This window comes from Lineus longissimus, chromosome 15 (assembly GCF_910592395.1).
Source record: "Lineus longissimus chromosome 15, tnLinLong1.2, whole genome shotgun sequence".
NCBI classification, from domain to species: domain Eukaryota; kingdom Metazoa; phylum Nemertea; class Pilidiophora; order Heteronemertea; family Lineidae; genus Lineus; species Lineus longissimus.
Window position 1 is genome coordinate 9,268,133 of NC_088322.1, and position 12,546 is coordinate 9,280,678.

Below are 12,546 nucleotides of genomic sequence, written 5' to 3' on the forward strand. Positions count from 1 at the left end.
ATCTTGCTTACATTGAAGGTGCATTCATCTCAACCAGAGTTCAAACATCACAAACACTGATAAACAAACAACATGTCAATACACAGGTGTTAAGCCTGGATTGTGGAAACATCGTTTCTTTATCCAGCTCCATGTAGCTGTAGGAGCTGAGCAAAACAGTCTCTCACACCTACACCTTTTGGAAATACGCCTTTGAAAAACTTTTACATGCTTTCAAGTAAGCACAAATATGCACGGTTTTTCATGAAAATGAAAAAAAGAAGGTTTTAGAAAATCTTGAAAAACCTCTTAATGGTTTTTTATTTTGCTGAAATACAGGTGCATATTTGTCTTGGCCGAAAAAAACATTGTGCCTAGAAGGTTTTTCAAAAGTTTAAGAACCTTTATACCCATTACAGCGAAAATATATAAGGCTTGCTTACATATTTTGATGATAGTCAAGATGTGTAAGAATATCATTTACCTTAAGTTCTTCACTCTGGGCTTTAAATGTTTCCGGTTTTCCCGTCAAAGGTTCCAAATTGTCCAACTTCTCCTTCAGAACGTCGACCGTGTTCAATGCATCGTCTATGTGCTCCGAAACCTAGTAAAAGAACAGTCATGTTGTATATCCATAATGCTAATTACTAAATGTATTCTTTCATATTATCATACCCCTATAAGAGTCACATTATTTCGTAATAATATCTTGATATGGGAAACTGTTTGCCGGGTTACTACGGCAACTTTCACGGTTGTTATCTTACTTTTATGTTCGAAGTACCACTTGATTACTAAAAGTGTCACGTTCAAGTGACCGAGTTTCATAAGATGTCCAGTCGTATTGATTTTGGTCATAATTAGCATCTAATAAAAAAGAATTGTTCTGATAACAAAAAGTAATATGATAATTGTATCTCTACCTCAGATGTGACGTCATTCAACGTCGCGTCCAATTCATCGATTCTATTGGCCACATCAACCTTGAGACCATCATATCTCTGGTTAACTAGGTCAAGTTCTTCTCCAATGGCAAGGCTGTCGTCTTGGCAACAGAGTTCGGCAAGCTCATTTCCGGTGGCATTGAGATCTTCAAACTTTGGTTTTTCATCGTCGATCTTTTGCTGTGTTTCCTGTTGAGGGAAATGAAAAGAGTCGATTGATATTTATGTGATAACCATCACTTCGGTAATAAATCATAAATTATTAGATAAATACAAAATATGGTGACTTTTACTGTTTCTACAACTTGATTGCTTGGCTTAATTGGTGATTTAATTGTTACAAGATAAGGCTCTAAAGTTTTTCTAAGGTCAAACTGTCAACTCACCGTCGCATTTTCCTTCTGGTGTTTTAGCTGTTCAGGATTGTCACCGACCACCTCCTGACACTGAGAATGAACGTCTGACTCCACCTCATCCAGCCACGCGAGAGCCTCGTCATGGATCTCAACATAATGCACAGCCAATGGGAGCGTCTTGTCCAAAACCGCGTGCCTATCAGCGCACTGCTTACATAAGTGGTCCACGTGAGACTTTGCCGCATCGATTTTCAAGCGCAAATCTGATTGGACGTCGTCTGTTGTGGCGCGGAATGCTCTGTTGCATTGCTCAGCAATGTTTGTGATATCGTTCTTCTTTTCTTCCAGTTTTTCGGCAACAGCCTATAATTTGGAGAAAAAAGGATGTAATCATTATCAAAAAAATATTCAGCCAACAGGCCAACAGTTCTTTTGCATCTCATTTCAACCAACAACCTGACTAATTAGCGCGATGACTGATTGATCACGTTAATCATAACATTGAAGAAGAAAAACCTGTTAAGAATGCATGAACAGTACATGTTATATACGCGTACCTGGTAACTTAACCTTGTGCATTTCTAATGTTACCTTTATGCATTTGTACCGAGAAAGTACACATAGTAACAACGTAGTTGTATGTATTTAGTGAGTAACAAGCAACTGTAACCAACCTGAACAATGTTTTTGTATACATAGTTAGTGCTTTTTATCCTAGACAGCTTTCTTATATACACTTTATGCAGGTTTAGTTAGCGACAAATAATCTAATTTTTGCTCTATGTTATAATTAGTATGAGTCACAAACTATATATATAGACCAACTTCTTTTTTGTTCATCAATTTCCTGATACATGAGTTGATTTGGGTCAACTTCGTTTCCGCTATGATTTTTTTGAATGGCATTTTCACGTGCTGGTGTATCAAATTAGATTTTAGGAAGCCCTTCCCAAATGACCCACTCCCACCTCCATCCCCATCTTTCTCTCCACTGATCCACTCTCACCCCCATCCACACCTTACACGAAAAATATAAATTCATCAGTAATTCATCGAGCTAATCAGGCCAAAAATCATCTGACTATTCCATTGTTTAAGTTATGCTTAATATGACACATTATAAATGGTTTAGATTTTGCCAATTACGTGTACATATGCAACTTGCATACCAAATGCTAGTGATCATGATCAGACCCAAATTTATATTTATATTTACATGTATGTCAACGGTCATTGTTCAATTTGGCACTAATTGCATACAATTTTCTAAACTTTCCTATATTTTCATTTTTCCAACACATTCAAAAATGGCGGGATGAAACACCCTTCCCTTCCAAAAAACACAGTATTTTTTCCATTTAAAAAAAAGACGATAACGCGAACCGACCGGTTTTGGTTTTGATAAAGGTCTCCAGACCCAGGCGGTGCAAATGATCATTCTATGTCTTTTGTTACTATTGGTATATCACGCCCGATAGACCACTATTACTCCTTAAGATGTCTTGTTAAGGTTTGTTTTTCCTTAAAACCTTATATAGTAACCAGAGGAAAAATGTACACTCAGGAAGGATTACATCCCTGCAATTATCGCCGTGGCCTGAGCGACATACACAAACTTTTTTCACCCATTTGGTACCGATGACTTCATACCTGCATCATCTTTAGTAGAAGGTAGACATACTAATTCAACCACTTTGTTGATCATTCACAGGCTACACTCTCCATCCATGGATCTATGATGACCCGTGTTCGATCCATCCACGGATGTCCTTGGATGGAACGTTCCATCAAAGATCCACACATGGACACTCTTGTCTGTGTACATGTACCACTTGTACTGTGTTTTCCGACAAGGAAAGAAAAATGCACTTACCGTGTTTTCCTTCATGGCAGCTTTAAGGATCTCAGGGTCGGCGCTGACTGTGTCATCCTGCCCAACCTCCGCGTCCAGCCCGTCCAGGTCCTGAAGGTGACCCTCCAACTTATCTACAGCCTGCAACACAACCAACATAACACAGGGGTGAGATATATCAGTTGTGTAGACGCTGGTGCAGCTACCAGACTGCACCATGGTCCTCGGCCGGAACACGAAGTTCAACGATTCGGCCAACATTTGGAGAGGGTTGCTGCACCACAGGGACTCCAGTTTGAGTTTGTAATATTTGCAGCTTTAATTCTGTCAAAGGAATAATCCTAGCCAGGACTAAGGTCTATGAAATATCTGAATCGCTCATTTCCATTTATGCTTTGAGTTTCGCGTTTAGTTCGAGCACCGAAATCGAGCTCCTGGAACACAGTCTAAAGCCCATTCCTTAATTTCAGCAAAACATCCGTAATCCATTAAAGTGAATGATTTTTTTGGTAAAGTTCTATGCCACATCTTTCGATTCGTGTTAAAGAATCCAAGGTTTCAACACCAAAACGTTCACACACTCCTGAATTAAGTTAGAGACGTGCTAGAGATGTGCATCTCTGGTAACCCATCAATCGCAGTGAGTTGGATCGAGAACTAGCTAGACGCTTAATGAATCAGGACTGGCCACCTGAAGACGCGTGGAGCAATCTTACCACCGATGTTCACGAATCCAGTTGTTCAATATCCGAAGCATTTAAGATCTTCGAAACCACCTTGGGTTCAGATCTAATACAACACCAACTCGTCTGGTAAATTGATAAAACTTCAGGTTTAAACATCTTGGAACATGTTCCCAGTCTGGGCAATATGTAAAATGATCTTGGCCACCTGAACGAACAGCCTTTAACTTCGTTAAGAGTAGAACCAAGTTTAACCGCGAATGTTTAGGTGAGGGAGTTCAAGAGCTTTGTTTGGATCGTGGTTTGAGAGAGCTTGTTGGAACAATACTCGTGATGTCTTTCATTGATAACATTGCACGATGCGCTTTGTCTCAGAGAGTCAGAGTGCCTCTTGTTTATTGGTGTCCGCGCAATTCAGTCAATGTTACACATTTCCTGGTGCATTCAGTTTATTTCCGAGCCGGGCATCCCAATGTAATTCCTAGTGAATTGAGTCAATTTCTTCGTGCATCTCAAATTTTCAGTGTATTTCCTTGAAGGTCGTCGTAGCTCATAAATATGAAAAATGCATGTTCTAGTGTAACAGAGGTACTGGGTGCACTCTATTTGCTAGTGTACCAGAGTTCCGATATGTAGGTCTTTCCAACAACAGTGAATATGCACATTCGATTAAGAAATATTTGTTCCAGTCGATCACAAGGCTATTCACTTGTGCATATATCCAGCACACAATAACATGAAATATGATTGAAATATCGTGTCATTTAGATGTAGTCACATAAAATCCGAGCAAGGGAATAATTTCGTAAAGCACGTTAATATACAAATGTTGTCCCAACTCGAAACTACAGCAATCCTAATGAAAAGTCATCTAAGCACAAAATACATGGCCGTTGGTAGCAACACTTTGGACTACATGTATATCATGTGCACATAAAGAATGGCATGATAACTACCATTATTATCATTATTTGCGCTAAAAGTTGGAGATGCTCCAACGGCCAGCAGACTTTTGATGAGTGGATGCCTCATCAACAGCCGGTAACTGACTGAATGAGTGAGGGGAAGAGCTAGCGGCTCTGGCTATCGAAGTAGAATATTGCAGGTGCTTCCACACCTGGACAAGCGTCAGTCGAGGAAGAGTGCTTTTTTACAGCCTACGACGTCTAGTTTGTCACCGCGCACAGTGAAATTCGAATGCACTTTTTGCTGCTATAATGTTTTGAGAACGTCTAAGCCTGATAGATGGAGAGGACCGGTCGGGGTGGCAAAATGGTGCAGGTATATACTCCCTAAGCCAACTGCAGTTGAAGGAAGGCCTACGCAGAATATTTATTTGGGCAGTAAGCACAGAAAACAATTCAGACGAAGTTTTTGTTTCACGAGTGCTTGAAGAAGTTTTATTTTTATCATGTGGTGATCTCATCGTCATAGTAGTTGACCCAAAGTTGGGAGGTCTCGGCATCCAGGTCTGTTGGAGCTCAGCGCCGACGTGATTCATGCTTTAATGTTAAAGACGTAGGCCTTATTCGATCCGCCTGATGACTTTAGTAGGTGATGCTGCAACTACATGTAGCTTGCTGCACTCTACACATGGCCTAAAATGCATTATGAGTATTGTTTGTCAGCCAATTAAGCAAAAACTGATGAAGTGAACCTAAAGTCAAAGGCCGACCGCGTCGAAAACGCACCTGAAAACCATAAGCCGACATTTGTGTGGCAATATACCTTAACCTTAAAGTTCTGCGCTATCCAGAACCTGCATCCAAGACCAGCTTTACGGTGAGCAGGATGAATTGTGATAGACGACAGCATTCGTGAACAGAATTGGACTGTCCGTCTAGAATTGAGAAGAAGGAAGAGGAGAGGAGCTTGAAGCAATGTAGAAATCAGGATGGGCAAAGCGTTCTGAAGTGCTTTCTCACTAATTACAGATCAATCTGGTTGTAATACATAGTTCTGCTGATTCAACCTTCCTAATCAAGCAACTAATCAAACCGAAGGGTGATTAGTCTTGAGGTAGGCAAGCGTGTGGGTTATCAGGGAAGGGGCTCTTAGCAGCTACTTAAAAAGAAATCCCGATGAACTCTGAAAATCCGACACGCTTGAGGGAAAACCTCGTGTGAGGGAAAACCTCCGAGCTGAAGACAGACAACGCACCCCGGCAACGTACAGTCACCAACAATCACATCCTGAACAACGACCTGCAGAATGGTTACAGCCAGAAAGAAATGTGCGTCTCCTGAGCAATCCGTATGTCCTTGAAAGCCTACATCATGTAGCTGCAAACGCCACGGGCATGTGAAGAGCTACTAAATCCACCTTCTTCGGCATATGTTCTTATTTCAAGCGTTCGAACCATCGATGACTCAGCACCATCATCATGATCACCGTTCGGGGGGAGGAGGGGGCTCCAACTGTTAGATTAGTACCATGATCAACCTAACTACCAGTGCTAAATTGTGTGTACACCGTGTGCATTAATTCTACGATACCGTTGCTAATGAGCTTGACTTGCAATGGACTATCAAATTCACATCATTACGGGAATCTTTCAACAGCTAGCCTGGGGAACTGATTCGCATAAAACATATGCTGTGTACACTCTCCATTCAGAGATCTAATTCGCACTACTCGGTTGGAGAATGATTGACTTCAGTACAAAGCTTTAGGAACATTATTAAGTGTTCGACGTACACATTTCAAATACATGCCCTCTTCTCGTTCAAAAGGAGAAATTGGAGGATGGATGCACTGAACTTATTTTGGCACCCGCTTTATACCATGCCACAGTACTAAACATATAATATGTAATGTTGCAGCAACATACTAGCCAAAAAACCTTTAGACAAATATAGCATTACGAGAGTATGCATGGATCTTCTCTGACTTGATGAGTATACTGATAAGGTCGCCAAAACTGGTAGCACAGGGCATTTGACAACCGCCTACTTACAAGTCGTTTTTCTAAATAAGAATATTTCAAAAAGCTTTTCTCAAAAACAGTTTCCCGACTGCCGTAGCGGCCACTAAGCTAAATCCAAACATTCTTCGGAACGTGTGAAGGTGAACGCAGAAATAGCCACTAAACATTGCAAAAATAAGCAACCTGGCGAATACTGCCAACTGACACAATGACTCAACCCATGTGCATCCTCGGAATATACTCAAAGCAGTAGCATGCATCTCAGGAATCAGGCAATGCCAACACATAGGTGAATGCAACTCATTTTCTACCTAAGTTGGTTTTAATGTTTGTATGTACATCAGAAACACTTCCACATGGTGATGTATCAGCAAGTTAGATTGAAACTGCGCAGTTTAGTCAAGATTTTGTTGGAATACATTGGCCTAATGAACGTTCCAAGAGCACCTGCTTGCCTCACTGAAAGCAACTAGTAGTTATTTAAGGTTCCCAGGTTCAGTTGTTATGCCAGTCACGCAGCAGCACCCACTTTTCTATGAAAGGTTTCTATTTTGATCAATAGACAACTGTACAACTTTCCTGGTATCAAATTAACAATACTCCTTAATGGCCACACCACTGACAGTCGGCAGAAGTTGGACCAAACTTTCTAGATTTCGCATCTGGTTACGCACGCATCACATTAGTTGAGTACTTGGGTTACTCATCAATGCGCACGCGAAACAAGATAATCTGGAATTGTTGTTCCGACTCCTGCCAACCTGTTGACTCAGCGTCCTCAAAGGAATATCACATGTCATCAATAATTTCCATGTCATGTCTTCTGTCATTGTCCCTCTACTTTGCCTCCACCTTTTTTGTGGAAGGTGATCCAAACATATTACGACACATTGGATAGCCAAACAATAAAGGTCAAATCAATGTCAGAACTCATTCACTGTGACTTCTCAGTAGTATAACAAAAGAGGTTTTATAGTTCCAACCAATAGGAAGCTTAACCTAAACGCTGGAGGATCAAGCAGTCTTATAATAAGGTCAACCTTGACTACTCTTTTTTCGTGACAGTGTGCAGCGATCACGACCACGTGCTTCCATCTGAGGTAAAAGTCGTTCCCAGATATACAATATTCAGCAAACTCAATCGGGGATGAAGAACGAGGAACGAACAAAAGAGTTATCAGTGCAAGACATTTCTCCGGCCGATCTAAGGTATCATCATAGATCATCCATTTTTGACAAATGAAACAATTTTCAAACCTACCTTGTTGAATGTCTTCTCTGAAAGCCTGTTGTCCAAATCGTGCCACTGTCCTTGCACGCTCGTGAGAGCCTTCAGGAGAGCAGCCTTGTCCTGAGTGTTGGGGTCAGCCAGAATCTCCGCCACGAGTGCCTTCAGCTCGTCCATGGTCGGCTGGGCATCTTCCTTCATCTTCCGCAGTGCCTCAGGGTCAACATTGCTCGGATCATCATCCGCGGTGATGGTAATCTCATCCAAGACATCCTGGATCTCACCGCAAAGGTCCCGCACTTTTTCCAATTTGTTCAAAGTATCCTCGAGATCGCCGCACTTCTTCTCAACCTTTGGAATGAGGCGCGCAAATGTGTCCTCAAGGGCCTCGAGATTGTCCTTCATGGCGTCCGTGTCATTCGACTGCTGCCTGATCGCATCAACGACTAGGTACTCACTCTTGGTCTCCGCAGCCAGAATCTCGCAGTCTTGAAGCTGATCTTTCAGTTTCGCGGCGTCCAAACTCGTCGGGGGATAGTTATCCAACCTGTCCTCGCATTTCTTTGTCCAGTCACACAGACCCGTCAAAGACGTGTGAAGATCTTGCGCAACCATTGCAGCGATTTCCAAATGATGTCGCTTCTTCTTAAGGTCGTCGACCAAGTCTTGGTATTTCTTTTCTCCATCTTTCACATCCTTGTCGAAGTCGTCAACAAATTGGTTGTCTTTCGGCGCTTCGGTTACAGCAAGATTATCCAAGGTGTCGGTCCCCGCTATTGTCTTGGCATCCTGCTCATCTTGAAGTTTGTCGCAGTCTTTGGCAAGGGCACCGACCTGAAATCCACAGTCAAAATAAATGTACTATAAACGTGTCTCTGTGTCGTACATTTCATAGAAGCAGACGCTGCAAACGGCAACCTCTGCTGCGTCAGCTTGGTTCTGTGCCTGAGATTAGTTCCTAAAGCAATGAGATACTATTCAAGAAGTGGTAAGATTTATACCGGAGGATCACATGGTTTTAGAAAGCCTAATTCTTTTGCAGTCAGATGTGCTGTGGGATCGTTGCTCTATGACCTAGAATGGTTTAAATGTTGCCCTAAAAATGATCTTTCGTTAGATAGTAACATCGGTTAATTAAGCTGGAGCAAAACGGAACGCTTAATCCGTAGAAACCTACTTCTTTTGCAAGTTCCTTCATCAAGATATGATCATCCGTCTTCTCCTTCACCTCAATTTCAGTCAGGTCGGCCCGGATGGAGTCAATCTTAGGATCCAGCTCCTCCTTCTTAGCAAGATAGTCTAGGTAGTCCTTCATGGCTTGGTCCAGGGCGCGGCACTTCTCCATCAGGTTGTGGTGGTTCTCGGCGAGATGTTGGATGTTATCGTCAATGGCCGTGCTGCCGTTTGGCGACGCCCTCCCCGGCATATTGGAGGTCAGGTTAAGTTTTGATCGGTAGTAGTTAAGATCATTTTCGTATTGCTGGAACAAACAAATTAGAGATGAACTATCGGTATTGGTGATCAATATAATCTTACAACTGAAGGACTGGCAAGTTTCTAAGACCGTAAACAAGATAACACATACGAAATTCGATCAAAAATGCTTTCGTCACCATTTTGGATTCTGTCGGCAATATTTTGTTTTAAGCGAGACTCCTTTTGAATTGAAAATGTGTCTTATTGTCTAATCAGAATGAGGACGAAAGGCCGTCATAGAAGAAGAAAAATAAAGTCCCCTGGAAAAAGTGTGCGGCCCTTTTGTATTCTGACGGTTTGTGGAATATGGTTCTACAGACCGTCAATAGCTTAGACATCAACGCGCAAAAAGAATCATTTGTTCCCTGGACATTTCTTTCTAGGATATTTCGAACTTCTACACCGACCATGAAAAAGAATTTCGTTGTTGGGTAACGTAACTAGACATCATGGGCTGCAGAGGTGAAATGATGCGGACCGCAACCGCGCAACCAAGTCATCATTCTTGCCATGCTTCAGAGTAAGAGAAAGCAGCATATCTCAGCGATAGGACCTTTCTAACATAATACAATGTACTCGGGACAATACGTTCTAACGACAGGGCGGACGCATGTCTGTAGGCGATAGTAGTGGCTCCTGATGGCACCCTGTGGCACGCAACTGAGCAGCTCATTCTTCAGCCACAGATTCCCAGCCCGATGCATTTGTGACAGTTGACCATGCACGATTCTCCTTTGTTGGAGTTACTTGCTTCTGTAATATTCCGTTTAACCTATCAGTTGTTTGTCAAACCACATAACATAAAGTAAGGTAGTACACTGGTACAATTATAGAACACGTGTGCAATAGTATGCACGGTCAGCGGTTTTTACACTGCAGGTGCTGTAATTGTGTTCAAAGTAATTTTTAAAAAACTCGAACACGTCATAATTTCAAGAATTGATGAAAATACAAAGGAGGAAAGTCTTTTTTTCTTGGACCACAGAAGGGTCAATGGTACAAACACAAACGAGTAGATACAGTACGCTTTCAAAGTGTGTCAACTTTCCCATTACCTTTGATAGTCACGAATTGTTTACAAACACTCGAATATCAAAACAAAGAAGACTTTATTGATCTATATCGCATAGTCTAAACTACCTTTGATGAACAAACAAAACGATTAAACAAACTGGAACTAAGAGGGTTAGTTGTCAACGAGGGAATGTTATGAGATGCAACTTGATTGATGTTGAAACTCTTTCGCTTTGCCGAACGAATAATAGAGAGATGCAAATTTTGATCCGAGAACGAGAACGCGGTCATTTTTTCTTTCGTTGACGTCATGCAGTCAAATTGGTTGTTTTGTATTGGCATAACAGATCTCAAAGAGCTGTTTCATTGCATTTTGAAAACAGGCACGCAAATTAATCGTCAAAATGCAACCTCGTTCTCGGTCTTGGACCTAATCTGAACCTCATCATTTGGCGCGCCGCAAAAGAGAAATCTGTATTGCAGCGACTTGCGATAATCATCACTCATGGCAAAAATATCTTAGTATCAAATCCAGAGATATGATTGCATCGATAATTATCCTATGTCGCTGCGATAAAAATTTCTCGTTTGCGGACACTTTTGACTTTAGTGTGTCAGGGACCAGCCATTCTCTCATAGCAGGGACTAACATACTGCTATGTGTGAGTTCTGTTCCTGGAGCGATCCGAAGGCCTGCTATGGGAGGATGGGAACCGGCACGTGGGAATCATGGAGTTGAATCAAGGTCATCGGATTGACAAGGCTAGAGATGTAGTTTTCGAAAGAATTTCAACAAGATAACAAAGAATATTATGATGATGGAGACAACTTAAGAAGAAACAAACAAACAAACCGGAGTGACAGAGTGCACATGCAAGAAGTTGGGGATGATACAGATGATGACCGATAGATGACGCCAACAGTTGGGATGTTGTTGAAGACATAGTAGAAAGACCATAAATACTCCAATTTCACCAACATAAGACCAGTTGTGAATATCAAATTCAAAGCTCTGTATTTGAGCACGCGGTCGTTCTATGCCACTCATTATGTTCAGTATGGTCGTGACATGTACATGTACTAACTTCTGTTCTAATTATCAACTTTTGTGTGAGATTTGCCGAAGAAAACCCGTCTCGCAGTAGCTTGTTGTGTGGCGTCATCTATCGTCAAATCTAAGAACTAAGGCTGTAACGCGAATTCATTCTACCTGTTCTTGTCTAATGACTTTGCCTCTGTTTTTAATAACGAGAGACAATCTACCTCCTTCCTTTTGCGTAGAATCAGTAAGAGCCTATACGAGAGAACCAAGGCAGTAAGCATGAGGAACGCGAGGTGGGGCTTGGGTGAGAGACCAAGCTCAGTTTGTGTGAGGTACCTGTGACTTTGGATGGTTGTGAAATGGCCAACTACATTTACTCGTAAACACTTGGTAGAACTGAAATAAATATCATTGGAGGTGCCTCTCCAATTAAATAATCCACCACAAATGATGGAAGAGGTTACGGTCACCTGTTACAGGGGCTGTGATTGGCCGAGACAGACATCCACTTCGCATTCTCATTGGTTGATAACATCAGCTAACATTAAGATCGCAATCAATGAAACCAGTTAGTTTCGTTAATTTTCCTGGGGGGGGGGGTTGCATAAGCAGTTCCATCCAAAGTCACTGTGAAGCCAGGGGAAAGAAATACAAAATAAATAAATGCAAGGATTAAGCAAAAACTAAAAGTTCGTCATAAAATGAAATTGGTGATTTCACACAGAGTCTCCTGTCATAAATTGTAAATAAGATTAGGTGAAACATGCGTTTAGGATTTGAGGTGATGGAGGTGACGTGTTGTCAAGGATGATATGCCTAACCACGTTCCAGGATTAGTTCCCAAGTAGTGATGGAAATATTGCAATTAAGATGAAGATTAAACCATGCCTTATGAGAGGAGTAATTCTAAAATCAACCCAGGGTCAATTTGTGACCACAATGGTATTAAACCTCAAAAATATTTTATTTTGAGATTTTCATTTTTTTTAACGCCATCTGCTTTTTTGGCACCTGGTGTTTTGAAAGCCCATTTTTTGAATAAAAAC

At 41.5% G+C, this 12,546-nt stretch overlaps 1 protein-coding gene across 1 annotated transcript in view; it reads right to left on the reverse strand.

The window, feature by feature from the left end:
- LOC135499414 (uncharacterized) overlaps positions 1-12,546 on the reverse strand; it is a 75,814-nt gene that overhangs the window by 33,905 nt on the left and 29,363 nt on the right. Inside the window, exons 7-12 of the mRNA XM_064790157.1 lie at positions 9,146-9,448; positions 8,002-8,802; positions 3,153-3,272; positions 1,310-1,642; positions 903-1,112; positions 464-583 (exon numbers count right to left, since the gene is read on the reverse strand). Of these exons, the coding sequence (XP_064646227.1) occupies positions 464-583; positions 903-1,112; positions 1,310-1,642; positions 3,153-3,272; positions 8,002-8,802; positions 9,146-9,448 (1,887 nt within the window). The remainder of the gene's footprint in view (positions 1-463; positions 584-902; positions 1,113-1,309; positions 1,643-3,152; positions 3,273-8,001; positions 8,803-9,145; positions 9,449-12,546) is intronic.